Genomic DNA, 26,834 nt, shown 5'->3' on the forward strand with positions numbered 1-26,834 from the left:
AGGAAATCACTTACAACTACACACCCAGCAAAAGGCCCACCCAGGACCTATCTGCATTCAAAGCTCATGATCTTCCCATATAAAAGCTGTTTGCAAACATGTGGGAATTGCTATTTCCTAGAGAATCATTTAATTCTTGTGAACTGTGCTGCAAATAAAATCTAGGGGATGCTCAGGGTATAAAACAGCCCAGGTGAGGCTGCTTGGGATGATCAGGTGCAGCCTGAGGCTCACCACAGAGTTTCTTACAGAGCTCTGATTGTATTCTCACCTTAAGTATCAGGTGCTCAAAAGCAGGAGGTCTATGGGGTAGATACTGAATAATACAATTTTGTCATTGTGAGCTGTTTTTAGTTCAGTTTCTCAATCAAAGCAAAAAAAAACAAAAGGTTGGCAATCATACTGATTTTCAAGTTTATCCAGGTGAAAGTGAACACAAATTAACATTTAGGGAATAGGAACACATTCTCTTAGGAAAGTGAACAGAAATCAGAATCTGAAACTGATACCTGCCTAAAGGGGGAAGCTAAGAAAAGTTGAGAATGTACTGGTTGTGCTGGCTTGAAAGGGTTCATGTTTTAATTATAATCCCATTTTGTAAAGGTAACCATTTCTTCTAATCCCTACCCAGTACTGTATGTTAGGAACTTTAATTATATTATGTCCATGGAGATGTGACTCAATCAAATGTGGGTATTAGAATTGATTAGATGGGGACATTGTCTCTACCCACTCTATGTGGGTTTTGACTAGTTTACTAGAATCATATAAAAGAGGAAGCACTTTGGAAAAAGCTGGAGAATGACAACAGCCATGAGGAAGCTTCAGAATGCCACAGAACCATGAAGTAGGGAGTCCACAAGCCAGTGACTTTTGGAGATAAAGAAGGAAAATGCCTCCTGGGGAGCTTCATGAAACAAGAAGCTGGAAGAGAAAGCTAGCAGACATTGCCATGTGCCTTCCAGCCAAGAGAGAAACCCTGAACGTCATCAGCATTCTTGAACTGAGATATCTTTTCCTGGATGCCTTAGATTGGACATGTCTATAGACTTGTTTTAATTGGGACATTTTCTTGGCCTTAGAACTGTAAACTAGCAATTTATTAAGTTCCCCTTTTTGAAAGCCATTCTATTTCTCATATATTGCATTCTGGCAGGTAGCAAACTAGAACACTAGTATATTATGCCTAAGAATACTTACAAACGTATTCCCCATTCTGATCAATGAGTTCATGTGTTAAGTTGGCTAGGTTATGGTGTCCAGTTATTTGGTCAAGCATGCACTGGACAAATTATTACTCTGAAGATGTTTTGTGGATTTAAATAATCAGTCAGTTGATTGCTTCTAGGGCTGGTTACATCTAGAATCAAGAAAGGAGACTGCCTGCAGCAATGAGAAAAGTCTCACCCAATCAGCTGCAGGCCTTAGAGAGAGAATTGATGATTTTGGTAGTCAGAAGTAATTCTATCTATACTTCAGTCAGCCAGCTTCTCCTGGAGAACACACTGAATTTCATTGCAGTTCCCAGCTTGTGGCTTGCCCTATGGAATTCGGAATTGCTACAATTGTGGGAGCCAAGTCCTATAATAAATCTTATAATTTTTATTATATTATATACACAAACTTTCAGTTCTGTTCTGTTTCCCTTAATAATCCTGACTAATACAGATTTGATACTGGGATTTGGGGAAACAGAATCCTAAGGATAAGATTTCTGAACTGGCTTTGGGGATTTGGAAATTGGTTCTCTAATCTGATTAGGTTCAAAGGCACTAAGGACTCTCTTCAAGATGGCACTGATGGTCCATGGCATGAATTGGAAATGGAGATAAACAAAATACCATTTAAGTGCTTATAAGAGGCAAGATTCTTAAGTGTATTTGACAACTTAAAAGAGCATCTCGGAGCCAAACATCATAATGATATTGGGTGGTTTTTCCTGAATATGCTGGATAGAGTCATTAAAAAAAAAAAAGATGAGCCCAAGGCTTTAAATCCCTAGCTCAAGCACCACATGAAGGACATGAAGTTTCTATGAGTACCATGAAAGAAACTCTCATTTCTTGTAAATCACAGGCTTAAGATTTCTGAAAACCAGACCTAGGCACTCGTTGTGCAAGTGTCTGAATGACAAAATGAATTCCGAACTGGGCAGGGTATCTGTTTTTCAAGTGAAGGCACAGATTAGAAGGGAATGGGATCCTGAACACTGGAACAGAGACATACGGGCTGACAGTGAAGATGGCAAAGAAACCTTAGATTCTGGTGAGTCTTTTCTGACAGATACAGATGTAATGGTCTGCCCTAAGGAATCAGCCACCCAGCCTCCACTTGAAGAGATTACCTCTGCTGTGCATGATAAACTGGGATGAGTCTCCCCTGAGGAAACAATTTCACCTCTCTTTCTGAAGAGAGTAATCCTGTTTCACCAGATGGAATGCCCTGAGTTAATCGGCTTGCATGACATTTCTAATTCTTCTCCTAACCCACACCCATAACTTCTCTTTCCTCCCAGACCTATAACTAGACTAAAGTCCCAACAGGACTCAAAAGGTGATCATGAAATGTGACCCATTAGTCTTTCGGTGCTGACTCCGAAGGAACTACATGAGTTTTCCAACTTATATAGAGAGAAATCAGGGGACTATGTGTGGGAATGGATATTCAGGGGGTGGGAAAATGGTGGAAGAAACATACAGCTGGATTAGGCTGAATTTATTGATATGGATCCTTCAGTGTTGTGTAGCTCAAGGGGCTAGAAAAGGCTCTGACAGTTTGTTTGTGTGGATGGCTGAAGCATGGACCAAAATGTGGCCCATATTTCCTAAGGCTGAAATGCCAGAACTGCCTTAGTATAATGTAGAGAAGGGGAGCCAAAGGTTTAGAGAGAGTAGATTGTTAGCATGGATTTATCCTGGAAAGTCTGCTAATACACCCCAGGAATGCCCAAAGGACACGCCTTTGACCAGGGCTGTGAGGAGTTAATTTGTAAGAGTAGCTCCATCATCCTTGAAGAGCTCTGTGTTTGCTTTCTCTGAAGATCAGATACGACTGTGGAAACTGCTGCTGGTGAATTTGGATCCTTAAACACAATGGAGATGATCAGACCCTGGTTTGGCAGAAGCCAAAAGGCAGCACTTAATCGCCAATGACAAGGTGGACATGGCTACCATAATGGAGAGCAGACTTACAGCAGCAGTTGCAATTGTCTGAATCTCAGAGACTTGGCTAGTAGATCATGGTATACCTAGTAGTAAAACAGATGGGCAGTCTACTAAATTCTTACTTGGTCTGGATAAGCAAAAGAATTCTAGGTCAGGTGAACAAAACTCTAACTTGAAATACAGAAACAGAGTCATGACCCCTAAATCAATTCCTGGATTTGACACAGTTTTACAGATGCAGAACATCTTGAAGGGAAGGCCAGCCCCCCTTAGGGAAGGACCCTGCTAGACAGCCAAAAATTTATGCTGTTATCTTCCTCCAAGTCTTCCCTAAAGAAACTACAGCCTTTGACCAGGATAACTATGCACTGTAGAAAAGGAAATAATCAGATATTTCAGGGATTATTAAACACTGGCTCAGAAGTGCTGTTAATTCCAGGAGACACAAAATATTCCTCTGGTCCACCAGTCAGTGTTGGGGCTTACAGAGATTAGGTGATTGATGGAGTTTTAGCTCAGGTAGGTTCGGTGGGTCCCTGGACCCAATCTGTGGTTATTTAACCAGTGCCAGAATGCATAATTGGAATCGACATACTCAGCAACTGACAGAATCCCCATACTGGTTCCTTGATCTGGAGAGTGAGGGTTATTATGATAGGAAAATGCCAAGTGGAAGCCACTAGAACTGCCCCTATCTGGCAAAATAGTAAATCAGTAGCACTACTGGATCCCAGGAGGGATTGCAGAGATTAGTGCCGCTCTTATGAACTTGAAGAATGCACGGATGGTATGTCCCACCACATCCCCATTCAACTCTCATATTTGGCCTGTGCAGAAAACAGACGGGTCTTGGAGGATGACAGTGGATTAGCATAAACTTAGCTAGGTGGTGACTCCAATTGCAACTGCTATTCCAGGTGTGGTATCATTGCTTTAGTAAATCCACACTTTCCCTAGTACCTAGTATGCAGCTCCAGATCTGGGAAATTGTGTGAGGCACTTTTTTATAAAAAATTGCATAATATTTACATTATATAACATGTATTATGTATTATATACACATTCTATGTATGTATGTAAGTATGTATGTATGAATGTATTTCTCTTATCCGTTCTATTTCCCTGAAGGATTCTATTTGAATACACCCATTACAACAATACTATAATTACATTAAAATATTTAGCAAAGAAGAGAAGAAGCAGCCAACCCATAATTCCAAACAGGGGTCATGGAAGGGGTCACAGATTTGCAGCAGGCAGGGGAGGGAGGCTGGAAGTGGCAGTGGTGGCTCTCTCCACAAGATGGTACCCATATAGTTTCATTGCTTCTATTTGTTATCTCTTAGTTTGCCAAGGCCATTATGATAAACATCACAAAACTAGTTGGCTTAAATAACAAGAATTTATTGTCTCACTATTTTGGAGATTTGAAGTTCAAAATCAAGGTCTGGACAGGCCATGCTTTCTCCAAGTTTTCTGGTGGCAACTTGAGAGCTATCAATGTAGTACCTGGGCTTGCATCTCTGCCTCTATCACATGGTGATCGGCCTCATTCTCTGGCTTCTCCTGGTGTCTGGCTTCTTCTGACTCCTAGCTTCCATGTCCAATTTCTTTTGCTTAAAAAGACTTTAGTCATATGGATTAGGGCCCACTCTGATTCAATTGGCCTCATCTAAATAGATTCTGTGAAGATCCTATTCACAAATGAGTCCACATCTTAACTAATAAAACATCTTCAAGGGGCTATTTACAAATAGGTTCACAGTGGGTCTAGGGTTTAAGACTTAAACCTGTATTTCTAGGGGACTTGATTCAGTCCCCATGACCTGGATCCACATTTATAATGTTTACATTATAAACAGATGTGGGTTTAAAATGAAGCTTAAGCAGCTTAAACTTCTCCACTCCATGAGATACTCTGTGGCCCTTGGATTGACCCTAATGATTTTGAACTCCCAAACTGATATTCTTTTCCTTATAAGAACCCCTCCCTAAGCTTATGCAAGCTTCAGACACCACCAAACCTGTATTTGTCCCTGATTATAACAGTAGTATAACTTAACATTCTTAAGTAGCACTAGTTGAGTCCATGCATTGGCATGTCCTATCTTCTATCATATTTTGAAGATTCCTTGTCCCCCTGCTCAGTACCTTGGGGCCCTTCTGAAAGGTGCCGCCCTATGTCCCACAAACACCAAAGCACACTCCTCTGATAATGCACTCTTCATGGGGTCATAATCACCATGTTGAACTTTCAGTCTTTTCCCCCTTTATTTTTTGAACAGTTGTAATGATGCCGTCCATATAATGTTGGCTTGCTTCTTTTGCTTACAATTTTATCATTCCTAGGTCTTCACAGTCATCATTTCATCACTTTAGAATAATCCAATAAGTGAATAATCCATTGAATGAATTGTCATGGCTTCATGAGTAATTCCCTTCCTATTGGAAATTTAAGACAAGGACATTGGATATGGTTTAGATAAAGCTTAAAAAATAAATGGGGACTTCCGGAGAAGATGGCGGCTTAGTAAGACGCGCGGGTCTTAGTTCCTCCTCCAGAAAAGCAACTAAAGAAACAGAAACAATACAAAACAGCTCCCGGAGTCAAGACAGAGACCAAAAAAGACAGCGTACCCCATTCTGGAACGGCTGAACGGGTAGGGAGAATCCACTGCTGTGAGATACCGGAGGGGTGCACGTTTTCCCGGCTGGGGTGGCTGGCGTCTGGGGTCCCCTCCACGCACGTGGCTCCCCGGTCTGACTGGGAACATTGGATAGCGGGGCCCTCCCGTCACGCTTGGCGTCTCGGGCCAGCTGGGCAATTTGGACCGGCACTCCCCCAAGCCACGGCCAGCGACCCCCGCCTCCACGCGCGGTTTCCCCGGCCGACTGCCCCGCAGACAAACGACCGCCACGAGCGCCACCTACTGGGCAGGAAAAGAAAAACAGAGCCCAGAGATTCCACAGAAAAACCTTTCAACCAGCTGGGTCCCACACCCAGGGAGATCTGATCAAATGCCCAGACACCAGCAGAAAATAATGGATGACGCTCGGAAAATTGAAGATATGGCCCAATCAAAGGAACAAACCAATAGTTCAAATGAGATACAGGAGCTGAGACAACTAATGCTGAATATACGAACAGAAATGGAAAAACTCTTCAAAAACCAAATCAATAAATTGAGGGAGGACATGAAGAAGATATGGGCTGAACAAAAAGAAGAAATAGAAAATCTGAAAAAACAAATCACAGAACTTGTGGGAGTGAAGGACAAAGAAGAAAAAATGGAAAAAACAATGGATACCTACAATGGTAGATCTAAAGAGACAGAAGCTACAATTAGTGAACTGGAGGATGGAACAACTGAATTCCAAAAAGAAACAGAAACTATAGGGAAAAGAATGGAAAAACTTGAGCAGGGAATCAGGGAACTGAATGACAATATGAAGCGCACAAATATACGTGTTGTGGGTGTCCCAGAAGGAGAAGAGAAGGGAAAAGGAGGAGAAAAACTAATGGAAGAAATTATCACTGAAAATTTCCCAACTCTTATGAAAGACCTAAATATACAGATCCAAGAAGTGCAGCGCACCCCAAAGAGAATAGACCCAAATAGGCGTTCTCCAAGACATTTACTAGTTAGAATGTCAGAGGTCAAAGAGAAAGAGAGGATCTTGAAAGCAGCAAGAGAAAAACAATCTGTCACATACAAGGGAAACCCAATAAGACTATGTGTAGATTTCTCAGCAGAAACCATGGAAGCTAGAAGACAGTGGGATGATATATTTAAATCACTAAAAGAGAAAAACTGCCAACCAAGACTCCTATATCCAGCAAAATTGTCCTTCAAAAATGAAGGAGAAATTAAAACATTTATAGACAAAAAGTCACTGAGAGAATTTGTGACCAAGAGACCAGCTCTGCAAGAAATACTAAAGGGAGCACTAGAGTCAGATACGAAAAGACAGAAGAGAGAGGTATGGAGTAAAGTGTAGAAAGAAGGAAAATCAGATATGATATATATAATACAAAAGCCAAAATGGTAGAGGAAAATATTATCCAAACAGTAATAACACTAAAAGTTAATGGACTGAATTTCCCAATCAAAAGACATAGAATGGCAGAATGGATTACGACCCAGCAATACCACTGCTAGGTATCTACTCAAAGGACTTAAGGGCAAAGACACAGACGGACATTTGCACACCAGTGTTTATAGCAGCATTATCTACAACTTCAAAGAGATGGAAACAGCCAAAATGCCCATCAACAGACGAGTGGCTAAACAAACTGTGGCGTATACCTACGATGGAATATTATGCAGCTTTAAGACAGACTAAACTTATGAAGCATGTAATAACATAGATGGACCTAGAGAACATTATGCTGAGTGAGTCTAGCCAAAAACTAAAGGACAAATACTGTATGGTCCCACTGATGTGAACCGACATTCGAGAATCAGCTTGGACTATATCATTGGTAACAGAGACCAGCAGGAGTTAGAAACAGGGTAAGATAATGGGTAATTGGAGCTGAAGGGATACAGACTGTGCAACAGGACTAGATACAAAAACTCAAAAATGGACAGCACAATAATACCTAAGTGTAATGTAACTAGGTTGGAACACTGAATGAAGCTGCACCTGAAATATGGTTTTTTGTTTGTTTGTTTGTGTGTTTGTATCTTTTGTTTTTGTTTTTTTCTTTTTCCTTTTTATATATATATATATTATTAGTATTATTATTTTAATTCTCTTCTCTATATTAACATTCTATATCTTTTTCTGCTGTTTTGCTAGTTCTTTTCCTAAATCGATGCAAATGTACTAAGAAATGATGATCATACATCTATGTGATGATACTAAGAATTACTGAGTGCATGTGTAGAATGGAATGATTTCTAAATGTTGTGTTAATTTCTTTTCTTTTTTTTGATTAATAAAAAAATTTAAAAAAAAAACAAAAAAAAGAGTATGTAGATTTATGACAAATGCAATGTAAAGCTCCATTTTGGATTGGAAATAAATGTTTCAAGATAGAAAAAAAAATAAAATAAAATAAAAAAATAAATGGGCAGGAGTATCAGGCTAGGAGATTAGGTGCTAATATAGTTCAGGGTCAGATCTTAATGATAAATTGATTTGGGGGGAAGCTAACTTTAAGACAACTTCAAGTCTGTTTAGCTCAAATCCAAAATAGCAATTTGGCAACTCCACTGGTACACAGTTCACTCTGAGCCCCACGAAGGGCAGGGTCACGACTGCTTCACCCATCACCATATACCCTGTGCCTACTTGGAGGATGGCACATATTGAATTCAATAAATAGTTGATGAATTAGATTATCTAAGGGAAGGCCAGAGTCTTGAGATGCTAAGCCCAAACCAATGCAAACAAAAATGCAACATGTTGAGATTTGGAAAACGTGAAATTCATTTTGAAGGGAGGATATTTACTTTGTAAAATGATCACGTCAAACACCCCTTCTGAGTGTTTATGTAATTCGTAAATGGATAGCAAAGGACGTGTTGCTGGGACCACGTGAGGATCCTGCAATTTCCTTCTACATGTTGTGTGTTTCCCCCACCGGGCAGATGCTGGCTTCAGAGAACATTTCATTAATAAATGTGCCGACCTATTAACTCCGCCTTATAAAACGTGGCCCTACCAAGCAATACATTTCCTGCAGTAACCTCATTTCCATAGTCATTTTCTTAATGAGGTGTTTATCTCTTTAACTAAATGACACTCTAGGGGCTAACTGAATTAAGGATTTCCAGATACCTCCTCATTCAAATTTAGCCAAAGTAATGTTTTTAACATTGTCATTTTCCCCTCCAGTTTTATAAAGCAAAATGTGAAAGTCAAGGCTCTTCTATTTTACATATGGGTTAAAATTCTTCCGACTCCTGGCTTCTCCTCTTCTCTCCATACCAGTTAAGAAAGCAAAGCAAGACAAAAACACCAAAGGCCCAAGTGTCTGCAATCCTTCTGCTACTGTCTTATGTTACCAGGCTTTTCAGTAAGGGGTGTTTCACTGTGCCTTAAGAATTGAGGTTTCCTTTTCAGGTTATAAAGTAAAATAGCAGAGAGGAGTGAGCCAGTGTCTTCACTTGTTAATTTGACAAATATTGGAGAAATTCTGGCTGAGCCTGTGTGTGGATCGGGTACAGGACTGGAAGCAGAGTAGTTAGTCCTTGGAAACACAGCCAAGGGCCAGCCTCCTGGCGCTCATGGTCCGAGGCATGAATGAAGCCTACTTAAGAAAAAAATATATATACAAGTGTCCGCAGAGTAGAACTCCCCATGACACTCAGAAAATATTAGGTCTCAAAGTTCATTTATAGCATTGAATAATTTAATAAACTTAATACCTAATTTTACTGATGACTATATATAATGATTTAAGGCTCATTCATTCAGAAGGATGTGATAATAATCTAATTTAGGGATCCACAAATGGCAGCCCACAGGGCAACTCCAGCAGGCCACCTGTTTTTGTAAATAAAGTTTACTAGAACACAGCATAGAAAATGTCCACCCTGGCACCAGGTGCATTTTCTTCTGTCCTCACTTGGTTTGACCACAGGTGACCATGGCCTTGGCAGAGCGTGCTGTGATCCTCCCGGATCACGGGAACTTGGAAGGATTGCGAGGAGCTGCCTACGAGCCCGTTTCTCTCCACCTCCCTATGTTCTAGGAAGGCACTATAAGACCATTCCTCACAACTCCTGCATCCTAGTGAGACCCAAAGCTCCTGGCACATCTGCTTAGGGTACAGCAGCAGCAGGCTAGAAAACAGCTCAGCTGCAGCAGGGATGGGCATGGCACTGCAGCAATTGGGTATCCAAGTTCTCATGCGGCATCACCATCGGGACCCCCAGCTGTTAATGTCATCCTATGGAGCAGGGACCCAGCATGCTGACATCTTTGTGCTCTTACTTTTGCTTTGTATGCAAGTAAATCTGTCTGAAGCTCAAAGGGTCTCTCTTTACCCATGAATCTGTGAGGCTCACCTGACACACGGCCACGTGGTTCATTGTTGTCCGTGCTGCTATTGTGCCACAGAGACTGAGTCCAGCAGTTGCAACAGAGGTCAGATAGCTGGGAAAGCCTAAGGATTTCCCATCTGGCCCTTTACAGAGAGAGTGTGCTGGTCCATTGACCTAATTAATGCACATCATTTGTCCTTAGTGGCTTTAAATGCCTGTGCCATAAGTCCTGGCAACACACCCCAACCCCCCTTTCCTTAGACATGAGAGGGTGCTGGTTAGGAGGCCGCCACATGTCCTGCAGGGGAGCCAGCAGTTTGGTTTGTAGAAATGACTGTTAAAGCCCGACTTCTGGAAGCATGCTTTTCTTCCTGAAATGAGGACTCAGCTTTTGGCCAGAGTCTGTTTTTCCTTCAGTAGCAGGTTAGGACATTACATTGGAATTCACACCAGGGGAATTAAATTAGTGGCTGTAGCTTGGCCACTCCATCCTGTGCATCCCAGTGGAGTCTTTTCCCAGTTCACATCCCGCATGCTGCTCCTGCTGAGCTGGCTGTGCAAGAGGTACCCACAGGATGCCGTGGCCACCCGCCCTTTCCTGCCATATGCTGTGTCCAACAGCTGGAGCTGGTCCAGCCTCCGACGCCGCAAAAATGGGACAATGTTAATTAGCTTTCTAGAAGTAATACATGCACATGGTGCTAGAGTACAAAAGGATATACATGCATAGAAAAAGTTTCTCTTGCATTCTACACCCCCAAGGCCACCACCATTGTGATAAACAGGATGCATATTTTGCACAGTTTTCCCATGAGATTTAATTCATGGCTGTATGGAAGCTGCTAAAATTAAAATACAATCATTTGCTCTATTTTTTAGTTCAAGCTTATTAAATATGTGAAAGAAGCACCTGTCCACCATAGAGGGTGCAGATACCTGTGTTTTCAGCCTCCCCTGAGGTTCTGAGGTCACCCTAAACACAACTGAAAAATGGAGAGTCTATTTAGAATGATCAGGAGAGTACATAGCCTCCTCTGGGTCTGCTTGACTGGGACCATATGAAAAGCGTGATAAAGAAGATGCTGGTGGGAAAGGGCCTTGACTAGCTGTCCATAGACTTGAGTTCTGCCTGCCCTGCAACTAACTACATCTTGGTAACACCTGGAGAATGGGAACATGCAGGTTCTCCCTGCTAGAATCAATCCCACCCCCCTGAATAGTTTCCCACTGCTCTAAGAAGGCTAATGCTTCTCCAGTGTGTGCCTGGGACTCAGCCCTCACTCCATCCCCCCACCCCTCCTCATATCACCTCCCTTTTCCCCACACCTGTGCTCCAGCCACATCCACCCTCCTAAAGGTCCTCAGAGGAAACAAGAGTCTTCTTTCCTCAATGCTGTTCCCTCTGTCTGTAATGCTGTTCCCTCCTTTTGCAACACACCCGATTCTTCACTCCTCCCCTTGAGCAAACTCATTCTACCACAGGGCTCTCCTCTGATAACTCCCACCCCCACAGGACAGGCTAATTTCTCAAACACTCCACACAGGTACAGTTTCACATCTATCTGCCTGCTTATTTGATTAACTCCTGTCTCCTGAACTAGAGCCTAAGTTCCCCAAGGTTCAGAGCCATTGGCTTTCTGTCCACCATCCCGTCCATGATTCTTGCAGGGGGCATCATTCAGGAGCCCACCCTCCATGGCAGCTGAGAAGGGCAAATGCCTTTGAGGTACCTGATGCCATCGGGAGGGATGAAAAGCGGGCAGGGGCCCTGTGCTGGCCACAGGTGGGATTCCATGAGCTGGTGTGTACGCGTGATGACAGCCAAGAGTCATGGACCCATTCCTGTGCCCCAGGCACAGCTCGAAGGGTCATCCTGCCATAAATGACTAAGTCCCAGCATGGCCCTATTAAGTCGGTACTTATTGCTACTTTGGAGACAACAAACGTGAGGGATCACCAGGTTGGCATTGGCTATGGAGCTTCCCCGGTCCAGGGGAGCATTTCATTCCATTCCCGCCGTGTGCGGTGGGAGGCAGGAAGAAAGGCAGGTTCGGGGGGTGTGGTCACTTCCCCAAACTCATCCGTTAGAAAAAAGAAAAAAAAATAGAAGTTTGCAAGGAAAAAGGTGGAGTTAGAAGTTTGTACAGATCCATCTGAACACACCGTCCACACAGCAAAAGCAGGGGGTTCCCTAACTAAAAATTAGTACGATAACACTTAATGGTTATTTTTCTTTTTTTTTTTTCTTTTCTGATTTTAGTTTAACTGCAGTAGTTTTGCCTGTAGGAAATGATACATTTGGTAAACTTTGAGAAGGCATTTTCTAGTGTACTATTCAGAAACTACCTCTTGCGGGTTCTGAAGGATGAGACACAGGATGAAATGTCTCTGGAGTGACGTCAGCCCACGTGCCCTCCCTACTCCAGGGACCATAGAGAGATCTGGAAACACAGTCTGTGGCTTTGGCTCTCACTGTCCCAGCTTTAAACCCTGGTTTTACTTTTCATGAGCTCAGTGAAGTTTCTCGGGCTGGTACCCAAAATTGAAATAGCAGCTTCTTTGTCTGAAAAACAGAGATGCCATGCTGCTCCAGTCCCTGTGTTTGTAGAAAGGTCAGGGAAAATGCAGACAAAGTCTATCATGGCGGCAGATGAGCAGGTGAAACTTGTAAAACTATAGTGCTTGTTAGCATTTATAGAAAGTTTCAAATATCTCAGACTATGCCTTGTCTTTGAAAAACAGATGTTGAAATAGTAAAGAGTATTAATATGATTTTGAAAGAGATAGGTAGTTAAATCAAATTTCTTTTTAAACATTTCAAATCAACTTATAAAATTTATTTCCATTAATAAAACTGCTGATCACCTACTATAGAAAGCATATAGCAAAAAATTATCTAATTGTCACCCGATATTATCCAGTTTCTATTCAATGTACTTCTCCAGTCATACTTCTAGGGGCTGTGAAGTATAATTTTTGTCAAAGAATTCATTTCTTTCCTTATAATTCATTAAAAAAAAAAAACATCTGGTCATGCACATATTAGTTTTTAACCAAAGATTCTTTTCTCCACTTAGTGTAGTTAGTGAGAACAGCTCCTCTTTCTACACGAGCACAGCTGAGAAACACTCTGGAAAGAATTCAGAAGTTTTGAAGCTGAACTCTTTAGAAACGTTTTCCTTCTCAAATGGAATATGTAAGGGTCAAACACAAGCCCAGTGCCCTGACTGGACACATGGGAGACTGCAGTTTCTTGATTTATGGTAAAGTTTCAGTCTCCTGTTGCTTTCCTGTGAGCAAGAGGACAAGCACACAGCGGCGGTAAGGGTCAGCTCTGCATAGAACTGCAAATGTTTTTTCCCAGGAGCCTGACGGAGACAGACAAGCGGAATTTTTCTCCTTGAAAGGGAAGCCTGCCTGCCCCTAGCTGCTGTGCCTGCTGGGGCTGGTTCCATGGGTCCCTGAGTGGGGACCCCGAGCTGCAGGAGCTGGGGAGATGCCTCCCTTAGCCGACGGGACCCAGGACCTGGCTCAGAGAAGCAAAGCAACCTGAGAAGGATGAGTTGCCTTCATCTGGCAAGCTACAAACACCCATTCTGGGACAAGAAGCATCCTACTGCTAGCACAGATATGTTTCCCTCCACGCTATCCTGTGTCACCTCCCCCAAAGAAGGGATCATTGGATCTCAGTGTTCCAGGATTCAGTCATGTCCCAATTTGGAAGACTACAGGGGAAAAGGTGCTTGCAAGGGCAAAAGCGGTGAGTTCTTAGAGGGTCCCAGGAGGGTGGCTCTCAGGAAAGTGGGCTGGAGTGGGAGCCCTGGTACCTTTCGAGCTGCACCGCAGACATGTCCTGAGCCATGAGAGATGCTCAAGAGAAGATTCTGGATGATGACTGTGCAGCTGCTGACTCAGCACCACCACAGGGCAGACATGATTGATGGCACATGACAAACATACAGGATCAAGTGATCATCAAAGCTCAGAGCTTCCAGAACATTGGGCTGGAGGTGGAGGTTTAACACCCTTCCGACACATTCTAGGCTCCCGACCAGCCTGTGGACAAGACCCCGAGCTTCCTATACCTATCTGACCATCTGTAACTGGGAAAGAACAGTTCCATCCCTGTGCTAATCCTGTAGAGAACACAAACCAGATCGAACCTCATCGGCCACTGGCTAAATGTAGAGAGGCATTACGTAAAAGAGGTTTGCTAATAAATATTACTATTTTTTATGAGTCCTAATCCAGAAAGTCTAACTGTGACAGGGGGGAGTGTCCTCCTTTTATTTCTCAGCATCTGACAATACCAAAAGAGGCAACACATTGTAGACTTCACTGTCCACAAACATCTTCAAAGGAATATCAATATGACTATACATAGCATCCTTCCTTCCACATAAAAGCACCCAATTTTGCAGAGTGCTTTATATTTTATACTCTACATACTATTTCATTTGACTCTTAGAGTAATACACAGGTGTTAGATAAGAACGTGAGGTCTCAAAGACTTTAGTGACCTGGGTTCCAGAAATAGGAAGCACAGCTCTGAAGTCTAAATTCCAATCTCCAAGCCCCAAAGATTAGCATGACTAGGTAGCTTGTTTAGAGAAAGAAAGACCTGTGTTTCTAAGTGCTCATGAGCGATGGAGCAAAAAAGTCCATTTCTATTTAAAACCTGCAATCACACATTGCTCCAGAGAATGGGAATTAATAGGCGCACAGTGCCTAAGAACTTTTGAAATTGTGATTCTCCCAAGGGCAAGCTATTGTCAGGAGTGGAAGCGTAAATGTAACTTTCTGACATGAAAGTGCTGATCAGTGTATGATATATTCAGTACTTTTCAGTTTCTGCAGTACCTGAGTCTACAGTTTTCCAAACTGAACTTCACCTGGACACGCTACTGCCAATGGGAAGACTAGCCCGGGGTGGGGGAGAGAGCATGGGGCCTCTGTCCCACGTACCCTCTACAGGCCACCTCTGTGATCCTGGCACCGAAGGCGGCACGTGGGGATGTTCTCTGAGCCAGGATCCAGTGAGAACACAGGATTATCAGTGAAAGAGCTTTGGGTGGCAGGACGCACATGTCATATCATTCTCTGTGTGGTGTGTGTGTGTATACCTTTTCATCGGGTAAAATATCAACTTGTGCCAGATGAACGTGGAAACATCAAAAATCAGCACTATCACCAAGTGCTATAATGCACTGAACAACTGTTTAGCTATAGACAACTGGTTTGCATGCTCATCAGAGTGGAACATTTGGCATCACATCTCTCTGTGTCCCTTCTTGATGGGTCTAGAGTTTCTCTTTTGGTATCTCGTGGAGGTGTGGGTGGCACAACATTGTCAATGAATGACACACAGGTTGGTGGTTCAAATGGGAAATTCTGGGTTGGCTTTAGGCGACCACCATAACCTTGCTGGGAGGAGGGGTTGTGGTGGAGGGGAAGGGGGTGAGTGCCCTCCCCCGCAGGCACCCGGGCCACCTACCTGCGTGTGCGGTGGAACTGGCACCTCTTCAGCGGGACCTTGGCCACGTGCTCCCGCAGGCCCACGAACAGTGCCCTCTGGCTGTGCAGGATCTGCAGGCTCCTCACGGGCTCCCTTCGGCCCTCGGGCACGAGCTCCACCTCCTCCAGCAGACAGCTGCCGGAGCTGTGGGTGAGCGGCGCCCGCACCTTCTTAATCGTGCCGCGATCTGTGGAGGTGACGGGGACGGGAAGGGAGTGAGGACAGTGAGACTCGCGGGCCACTCCCTGGCTAAGCGGAGCGCGAGGGGCAGGCACCCTGGCTGCACACACGGCCGTCCGGGAGGCCGACAGGCACAAATGCTGATTCCCGGGCCTCCCTCCGCCCCCATGACCTGTGCAAATAGGCCCATCTGGGTGTGGGGCCCAGACACCAGCATTTTTTTTTTTTTTTTGCATGGGCAGGCACTGGGAATTGAACCGGGTTCTCTGGCATGGCAGGCGAGAAGCCTGCCTGCTGAGCCACCGTGGCATGCCCCTGACACCAACATGTTTAAAGTTCTGCAGCAGCGTCATCGCTGGCAGGACTGAGAAGCCCACTTATCCGGAGTTGGCCTCCTCCAGCTGTGAGTCCGGGGAATGAGAGCCCTTAGACCTGGTTCTGGCTCAAAGCAGCCAAGCTGGGTGCCATCCCACAGATAACTCCAGGACAGACAGCCTTGAGAGAGGGGCCTGGGTCGTGGGTATCACAGCAGGTGATTGTGCTGTCCCAGTGGGGAAGACACTGCGTGACACACAAACACGCCAGGAAACAGGATCCATGTCCTTCCTTCCATCCCGCCATGTAAACACACCCTCCTGCTGCGTCCTCTTTTCTTTCCCCATCACTGTCTTCTTTCTATGCTCGTTCTTTAGGATGTTTTCCTCAGCCCCGACTTCCCCAGTTCTTTTTTCCTTTACTAGTCAATACCCATCGTTGACCTGATCCAAAGAGGCCCCTCTAGGATTTTTGCTCACCCAGTGCTTGTGCTCATTTATTCAGAAGCTTTGCTATTGGCACTGCCCAAGGGACAGTGTCCCCTGCACCACGTGGATGCCCCAGATGGCATTCATCCACTTCCACCTGCCTGCAAATTCAGGGCATGAGGTGCTACTAAAGCATCACTGAGAGACACCCTCAGCGCCTCCCACCATCCTGAGTCATCGGCTGGGTAAAACCCACCACCTCCTGCCACGTTTCAAAACCTGACAATTCTTACTTCATAAACACAGAAAACGAGGTTAAGAAAAGTTATTCCGAAGCCAGAAGGAAAGTGAAGAACCTCTGGCTTCAGGGCCTCCTATCACTGCATATATCTCAGAAGACAGTGGATAGGATACACTTTCCACATTTCTAGCCCAGCAAAAGTCTGTAGAGCCTGAAGTCTGTTTGCATTTAAAGAGAAATAACACAGTTTTCTTCACCAGTCTGGCCTAACACAGGAATGGGAGTTACAGAAATAAATCTTGGTCATTAATAATAATAAATGACAAATGCTGTCGATGATTTGTCACGCGGATGTATTTTTACTGTAGGCAGCTGCCCAAATTCATGGGACCCCAGTGATCAATACATTCCCAGCATTTCAAATTCTTGAGTGATTGTGAGAAAACACACAACTTAAAATATCTTCCTAACTGGATTTAACAGAAGTGTCCACCTTGATCAAGAGTTTTGGTTTCTCTGGTGTTAACGCACAGGCCACGGTACTGCATCTCCTGCCGAGTGTCAGTCCTGTTTCTTCAACTGGACGGTGGTGGGGACACGGCAAGCGTAGCCGGCCCTGACCCTGATACATCATGCTGCCCACTAGGCCCGTCCCCAGGTTGCAAACGCCACTTACCCAAACACAGGAGACTGAGCCCAGAGTCCTGCCAGGCTCGTCCCTCCTCCTCACCTGTGGTTCTCCTGGTCCTCTTGGTCCCTCCAATTCTTCCTATACCCCAGTTCCTTCTTTTGGAACAGTTCCCACCTGGATTTCTCCAGGACGCACGCTTTCCTCTCCTCACTGTGCCTCGAGCAAGCGGGGGGACTCAAGCCTGCAATGGCACCGGTGTCCCACCTTGGGCCCAGACCCGGGGCCCTGTCGCTCACCTGGAGGCTTTCAGCCCAGCTCCATGGTCCCCTCCACCCTCTCTGTGCTCCAGCCCTGGGCAGCAGCTGCTGCCCCAAGAGCCGGGAGATGCAGAGGTCTTGGCCTTCTTTTTTGCTCAGACAGCTAGTCTTTTGTGACCTCCAGGCAGGCCCAGCCAGGGGCCTCCTCCTGTGGGTCTCCCAACACCCATCCCACCCCCATCGTGGCGCTTTCACTCTGTGTATTTGTTCCCCAGTCCCTTCCAACCATCTCCCCTCCCTAAGCCCTCGCTTCTCCACAAGGATTGGGTCTCCTTGTTTTCTATCTCTAGGGAAACTATTTTTTTTCTTGACAAATGATTAAGCATCATCATTACAAAGCAAATTTTACTTTAAATGGATACATTTTGAAACAGGAAATAGCCAGTAGGAATATAAATTTCCTTGAAATAGGAGAATATAGACAAACAAGTGAAAAGAAAGCCTGAGTTATCCTGCATTCTAGGTAAGGTGCGGGCCGAAGACATGGCCTTTCTGATACGCTGCATCTCTGAAATGATGCCACTATATTAAAGCAGAGATGAGGGTGTGGGAAGCCCACACCAGGAAGCAAACTGACCCCTCAGGGGTGTCCAGATCTCTCATGCCCCAGCAAGGCCCAGCTAAATGTCCTCTCCTAGTTACTCAGCATAAGGTTGGGGGACATTTGCTCTGAGGGGAGGGTGTGTCCTTGTCATGAGTTTCTTTTAGTGGCAGCAAATCTGCAGAGCCAGAGCCCAGCCCAGAAAAGGGACTCAAAAAAGAGGTGTCTGCTAAACATGAGCAGACACGATGCCTACTGCCCACTCAGTTCCTCAGAACACTCTATTTTTGTTTTTGTTGATGTCTTTGCTTTAGAACATTTATCACAGATTTCATTATTAATCGACTTGGTCTGGGCATCTAGATTTGAGCTTTAAGCTCTGTGAGGACAGGAACCATATCAGGTTTGTCCCTGATTTATGCATAGAACCCAGCATCACAGCCCGGGGAGATGATGTGCTTAATAGATGGGTGCTGGGTAAAAGGCTCAACAAGTGAGTGAATGAACGGATGAAGGGAAAAAGGAAGGAAGGAATACAAACCTGGAATGGGAATGTCATAATTATCACTTATGTATTTGCTAAAGAGTCCTGATGAATCATTTTTCCACTGTAATCTTTACTGAGACATGATATTAGTTGGGTGGAGGTGAATCAAGAAGGATGGAATCAAGAAACCATCTCTGTGATGGTTTGAAGCTGTATGTACCCCGGAAAACAGCATGTTCTTAAAGCTAATCCACCCGTGCGGAGTAGACCTATTATGAGTGTGCACCCACTGTGAGTAAGATCGGAAGTTGAGATGTGGCCCACCTCATTCAGGGTGGGTCTTAATTCTCTTACTATAGTCCATTATGAGAAGATAAAAGACAAGAAAACACAGGAAAAAAAAAAAGCCCTAGAGAAACTCAGAGAGCAAAGTCAGAGAAGCTGAAAGAGGACACACAGCAAACAGAGGAGAAGTCACTGCAGCCAGAAGCTGGGAGCAACAAAGCCCAGGAGGAAAAGGCAGAGACCAGCTAATGTCGCCACGTGTCTGGCCACGTGACAGAGGAGCTGAGGATAGCCCATTTGGGAAGAAATCAATGCCTACTGATGGCTTGATTTGGATATTTTCATGGCCTCATAATTATAAACTTATAAGTTAAAATAAATACCCCTTGTAAAAGCCAACCCATTTCTGGTATACTGCATATCATCAGCTTTAGCAAACTGAAACATTTTCCAATTCCTTAATATGATGGATTTCAACCGAAAGTGTTAAAAATTAAATATGCAGGAAGAGAATCATTTTAATTGGTTTCATCATATAAAATATTAACCTTATAGAAAATAAAGCCATGCACACCTCTGCCTACCTGAAGTCAGCTGCAGGTAAAAGAAAATGCCAAGAATATGTAAAATGTTCTTAATCATTCTTTAAATTCTGAGATCAACAAGAAAAGAAAAGAAAAAAAAGGGACCTCCTGTCAGTGACAGCTCAACTCCCCAAGGAGAGAGTAGGAAAGTGTGATGTGCTCAGTCTGACAGCAGAACAGAGAGGTGACACACTTTGATAAACCCATGAATAACCTTTGTTTTCATAAGAAAACATCAACCACTACTGATGTTATGGACACAAATTTGGTTATCATCTATTTGTAGATTATCTCCTAGATTGAATGCTGTGGATATTCCTCACTGAAGAATGTCAACATAGCTATTGTAGGACATTTAGACTGATTAAAGCTGATAGTGTCGTTTCTCTTTGAAAGATGTGAATAATTGTAATTACATGCAAATCTCGCTAAACATTGCATCAAATGACTTATATTTGTCTCAGCCATCCAGTAAGCATGTTTATATTTTGGGAGGGGGCTTGTCTAATAAAATTCCGGATGCCCAGCTAAATTTGAATGTCCGATAAACCATGAATAAAATAGTCAATGAGATATGCTAATATTAAAAGTTATTCATAATTTATCTGACATTCAAATTTAACTGGGCCTTTTGTAATTTTATTTGTTAAACCTGGCAACCCTATTATAACCACATCGCTTCGCCGTCTCAGCAACTTAGTGAAAATGGAGCTGATATATGCATGATTAGTACCTCTTTATAAATGAGGAAATTGAGCTTCAGAGAGCAGAAGAAAAGAAAACTTTGCAGAGAGCTGAATTTTCACAGTCCTATAAGGGTGTCAGACAGGGAATTATTTTTTTACTTCAATGCTAATGAGATAGAAGATTGTAAGGATCCCAAAGTAAACAATCATTAAAAAACTACTGTTAAGGAAACAGTGTGATACAGAGAAAGAGGGAATTATAGTTATACTTCTTTATTATTTGCCTATTTTAAACCCAGGCACTCTTCTAGAAGCCACAAAGCTTAACCAATTGGGAGAGAACAAGAAGGGATCAATGTCCTGATGTGTTAGAAGCTGCCACCTGCTATCCCTCTGGCATCCTCATGGTCACCAGGATGAAAATCCACTCCAAGTACAACACTGACCCTGGTACACGCAGTGGCTGACCTTCTTGCTTCCTTCATCACTTGTTTCAAGAGCAAGAGATGCTGGGAGAGATTCAAACAACTGTCAGTGGGAGAGCCAAGTTGTATGCACATGTGAAAGGCAATGTTTCTGGGAATAAGAGACAGGCTCAACCGTCCCAAGAAGCAAGGATTAAGCAAGCCACTGTCGCCAGATGAGCACTGGCTCAAGAAAAGGGGGTTCCCTGGCGTGCTTGCTGGAGACAAGATGAAAACTCTCGGGGTATTGTTAGATTGTGAGTTCAAAAAATCTGCAGTATGGAATTGTGCTGTTGACTAATGAGCACATGGAAAATCATTAGTAAATCTAATGTTGGGCACAAAATGCAGAGTTAAATTGGATGTCGGTAATAATGTAGAGCATCATTTCAGCCTAAATAAGCTGGCCCATTAGGAAAATGACCACAGGAAACACCAAAGGTCATAAATGAAAATGGTTTACAAAGGGAAAAGTTTGCACACCATCACAATAAACAGTAACAAATTCAGTTTTAAATACGGCTTCTGGGGAAGAAATATTTTGCGTAATATTTGGTCATCAAGACTGGAGTGTAGAAGGACATTGATGAAAACAACATTAGGAAATTGATCCAAAGAATCCCAGCCAAAGCAAGGATGCATGAAACATCTGCTCCAACTCCCCCACCCTCACATCTCAAGTGAAACCTATTCACGTCCCAGACACAGCTAGTTCTTATGGGAGCAGGAATTGAAAAAGAATATGTTTTTCAGCCAGCAATAAAAAATTATTTTTTTTGTTTAAATGAAATGATGTTCTTAGAACAGAGTATGGTAGTAAATAAAGCTGCCTGAATAAACTCTTAAAACATTTCACAGGAACAGGTGACTTGTAAGGGACCTGTACAAGTGGTTACAATGATTAAAATCCCTCCAGAGTCTTTAAGCACTGATGCCTGGAGGAGGAAGCAGATCACACTGTCTGGTACGCCAGCACTGTCCAGTGGAAACAGAAGGCGAACCACATATATCATTCTAAATTTCCTCGTAGCCATGGTAAAAAATTGGAAATAAGAATCAGGTGAATTAATGTTAATTATATAAGCCAACATTAAAATATGCAATATTAATAATTGATTATTGACAAGATGAACTGCATTGCTTTTTAAAATATTAAGTCTTTGAAATTCAAGGTATATTCTCTGCTCTCAGTACCTCTTGATGTGAACCAGTCCCATGTCAGGTGGCCAGGGGACACCCAAGCCTGTGGTATGGTGAAGGACAGCCTGGAGCTACCCAGGTGTCCCAATACTGTCCTCGAGAGCCAGGTGCCCATCCAAATAACAATGGCATGACCATCCACAAGACAACCTTCACTGTACTGAGTTTCACGTACTGAATTTTGCCAAACGATTTCCTTTGCATGAAAACTTCCTCCTCCACAAAGGTCTGAAAATCCAGCACTGGACAAATGACCTATTTTGGAAAAAACACTGCAGGTCCATGAAGGTTACATAATCATTCCAGTCCCACAGCCACTGAGTGCAGCAGCCATGGTGTTGTAAGCTGCCCCTACCTCCTCACCTGGATACCTGGACTCACCTGCCAGACATCTGCCCAGGGATGCGTGACAGATGTTCTGTGAGAATGAATAAAATTACTGTCAAATCATTTCAGAACTTTTTGAATTACGATGACAGATCACGATCATCAGAGAAAATTCTTCCTCAGTTTTATTGTTTGCTATGTAGAGTTTTGTTTTTACCTACAGGTTAGGCTAGTTCCTACTTTTCTATGCACTGTAGCTTTGGCTTCATTTTTCTGAATATAGAAAAGCCAGATAGAAACAGTGTAGCTGGCATGATTTTTAATAATCCACAGTTTTTAAAAATACACATGTGAAAGGCAATGTAGAATAAGAGGAAACTTATAAATAGCAGAACTGAAAACAGAAAGAAAATGCAGAAAACATAGACAGTGTCTTCAGTTTCCTGATGTGATACATACAGTTGGTTTTCTGATCCTGATGAGATAAATCCTTGGGGGAGAATGTGAAGGACCCACTGGTTCTGCCCATCCCTAAAAAGTGGTCTCTGCTTATGGGCAGCTGACCTGTAGAGCAGCCTCTCACCACCAGGGAGAGTGCAGGGTTGGGTACACAGTTGCCCTCTGCAGGAAGCTGAGGTCTCTTCATTGCTTCTGCATGGATGGTGCCCAGTGTGAGAAGGGGCCCTTCTCTTCCTCCCTCTCAGTCGAACAATGACACTTGTCAGGGAGCATCGTGGGGTCCTCAGAGAAAGGGCCACGGTCTGAAAACATCCATCACATTGGAAGGCTGCTGTGTCTGGACTACAAGATATGCTCGTAATATGGGATTGAAAAAATGAAGTGATGTCAGTGGAGCTGACATGAGGTCTCTTAATGACAGTTGCAGAAATGGCCGCCTGCTGACCGGTGCAGGAGAGCATATGGCCATTCCTATTTTGATGCCTCCCATCAGGACATTTGTAAGGATCAGCATTGGGAGCTTTCCGGCAACTCTCAAATACAAACTGTCTTCCATCATTATGTTTCCTAAACAAAAATTTCAACAAGTCATGGATCATTTCTGTTGGAAGGGTCCTATATCAAGGTAGTACATTTTCTGGGTGAGGAAGCCAAGCACAGGATTAAGTGAATTCCAAAGATCAGTCTGTTTGGCCAGAATTTAGTTTCTCTTCAAATCAGTCAAGTGCTGGTTTGTGAATTTTTGAAAGCATTTTTTTTTGAAAGTACGGAAAAGATATTATGCAATCCCTATAAAAATACAACAGTAGTGGTATGGATGGCTTCCGAAAAGCACAGAGGGATTAATAAAACAGCATATTAAATAGTAGCTACTATTCAAAATAAAGAATAAACTACAATTTATAGACATGTGTATATCTTAGTTATAAAACTCACAATGCATGCATTATGTCAAACCTAGGACAGATCTGTCTTCTTTATGATGCTTTGCAATCTGCTTTTGTGAGCTCGGGTATCAAACAAGAGACTGAATTTAGGGCAAAACCTTTTATTCCAGTTCTTTTTTTTTTAAAGATGACAAAACACCCAAAATACCTATTTAAACAAAAAAGTTTACAAAAAATAAGGCTCTTAAACCACTATTGTGTGATGGAAGCTCCAATATACATAATTCAGTTTTGTGTGGTTGAAAATTGACCATAGTTTTGGCTTTTGAGGAAAACAACTGATGCTCTTCTAATTTTTGATCTTCAGTCTGCTATCATGTATTTAATAGTTTGAACACGATACTATTTTGCATCTGGATAGTAATGGTCAATGCAAAGCATAAAACAAAGCATAAGAATCTTTCATTTTGTATGCAAATATGCCTGATTATAAGATAGGGACTCTATGACAAGAGTCGGGAAGGTTAAAAATACATGGTATTGTGCAGGCAGTGGTGGCGCAATGGCAGAGTTCTCACTTGCCATGCCTGAGACCCAAGCTCGGTTACCGGTGCCTGCCCATGCCAAAAATATAAAAACTTAAAAAATTAAAAAAACATGGTATCACCCAGATTATTTGTTCACAGTTAATCTCAAAACTAGACTATAATAACTGGAACATACAAAAAAACAAAAGAATATAGACTAACTTTTCTATCAATGTTAAACTTCTTGAACTTGATAACTGTACATGAGATGTTTACATAAGTGCATATCCTCATTTTTAGGAAATACATGGAAGCATTGTGTACAAGTAGCACTATGTATACAATCTACTTTCAAATGTTTAGAAAATTGATAGAGAAAGGAAGAAAGGAAGGAAGGAAGGAAGGAAGATGGGCAGAGATGGATGGATGGATCAGTAAATGATATAGCATATGTGGAACATTTTAAAAATGGATCTGGCTCACTTAAAAGGGGTGTATGTTGGAGTTCTCTGAATGAGGCTTTGTATTATTTTTGCAACTGTCCGATAAGGTCGAAATTATTTCAAAATAAAAAGCTTAAGAAGAAAAAAAATAACCTGGGCTATAAATTGATTATTTTTCTATTTTTTTCTTTAGATGTTATGACTCAATAATGAAAGTGAAGGCATTATGAATTATATGTTAGATTCAGTGTTTTCTTTCCTTGTAAATATATTTTCATTAATTTGTATACTGTATCTTTTCATTAATTTGAAATAAAAAGAACAAATATGTTTCTAGTCTGGCAGTGAAATCGTAAATGGCATGTAACATTTTGCAAAACTGATGTCCTTTGATAAATATAAATTAATCCATATAAATAATGGTATGTCTCACAACCATTATGCTAATAGCTCTGGTGAACTTTGGGGGAAAATTAGAGGGAACTAAATGATTGCTCAAGAATGAACTTTTCAGATCAGAGGAAAAGACCTCTAATTAAAATTAATTCCTTTTTCATAGATTTCTAGAGTTTTAGTCCCATAAAAATTTCAAGAGTTCATGAAAATGAATCTTTTTTTTTCAGGAAAGAGGGAGAAAGAGAGATAGAAAAGAATATGACATTTACAATCACGATAATCAAAAATAATAATTTTCAATTTTTCGAACCTGTATCTGAGCAGACAGCTTTCTGCAGTTCATTAAAGCTTCAGCAACGAAACAATTAACATTTAAATAATACATGAAAGCCATTTTGCACCATATGTGTGTGGCTTAGTTCCTGAGAAACCTGAGAACCCTGAGCAATGACAAAGACCTAGAGAAATGATTCTTAAAAAGGGCAGGCTGAGAGTGACATCATCAAGGTGGCACTATATGACATCAGCATGAAAGGTCACCTTAGAGAGAGGTAAAGTAATAAAAGGCAGGTTCTACTTTCTTAAAATTCTGGAGAATGATCAAAACTGAAGAATAACTCAACCAATGTTAAATAAATTAAAAAAATAAAAAGTAGGAGAACAGCAGGACAAATTTATCAGTCCACACTCCTTCCCCACACTTGGATCCACCTGGTCTATGCAGAGATGACTTTCCAGCCCAGGCACCTCCTAACATACTGGCTCACCACAGATCCAACCAGTAGCAATTTAGTAACTCATGAACATTCAAGCATGGCGACCGAGACCACGTGGATATATGGCAGAACTTTAGCAGTCTACACATGTCTATTCAAAGCTGGTCTCTAAAGCCAGAGTGACCAATGGTAAAACTGTTAGCAAGCAGTGGACACTTCCAATCTGGAACTTTACTGCTGGAACCTAAATGAGAATATTGGGTGTCTTTGTACAATGATCCCATCTGGTTTTGTGGAAGATGGGCTTAGCACAGGTCAGGATTTCCCTAACTTAAAAGTTTTACCAGAGATAGAAAAACCATGTGCAAAGGGGTTAAAGTGCTGCCAAACTGACCAGGAATAAAAGGTGGAGTAAAAGCGTCATCCAGAGTTTTGGAGTGGAACTGAGCAAACTGAACCTACCAGAGAGGAAAAAATATATAAAAACAAACAGTCCATCCAAGGAATCCTGAGAAGGAAGAGGGAAAAAGAAAATCCTCTTCAGGAGGAGGGAAACTGTCACACAATCTAGAATAATATTGAAAGTTACTGCATACACTCAGGACAAGACACTGGCTCAGAAAGAGCTGAGAAACACCAAATTATTAATCCTCAACTGTTCTAAAGGTTCAGAGTAATCTAGCCATGAGGTGAGGAAAAGCTTTAACACACAGCTTTAATCTGTGTGTTAATTAATCTCCATGGGCAAGCACTAGGATTCTGTTACCTCCTCCCCCACTCGAAAACGTTCTAGGTGATCAAAGGGGAGCTCAATTCTTGTCTGTTTACTACTCTTCCTTCTAAGTAGTGGTTCCACTCTGAAAATGTCCTTACTCTTTGTGTATCATGTAATTGCTCTTTGGGTTGTGAATAGCTTAGCATCCATTCATGTAAGGCTTTGTTTCCATTTTGTTTTCCATATGTGAGCAGGCTAACCAATTTATTGCAGTTTAATTCCATTCACAAATGCTTATTGCATGGTATGTGCTAGAGAAAAATAACTGAAG

The 26,834-nt window shown here is 42.5% G+C and overlaps 1 protein-coding gene across 9 annotated transcripts in view; it reads right to left on the reverse strand.

Annotated features, from left to right (window-relative positions):
- The window catches only part of SEMA5A (semaphorin 5A), a 574,926-nt gene that overhangs the window by 103,985 nt on the left and 444,107 nt on the right, over positions 1–26,834 (reverse strand). For all 9 annotated transcript variants that reach the window (XM_077116834.1, XM_077116833.1, XM_077116837.1 and 6 more), the window contains one exon: positions 15,654–15,861. In XM_077116834.1, the coding sequence (XP_076972949.1) occupies positions 15,654–15,861 (208 nt within the window). The remainder of the gene's footprint in view (positions 1–15,653; positions 15,862–26,834) is intronic.

This window comes from Tamandua tetradactyla, chromosome 9 (genome assembly GCF_023851605.1).
Source record: "Tamandua tetradactyla isolate mTamTet1 chromosome 9, mTamTet1.pri, whole genome shotgun sequence".
NCBI lineage: Eukaryota > Metazoa > Chordata > Mammalia > Pilosa > Myrmecophagidae > Tamandua > Tamandua tetradactyla.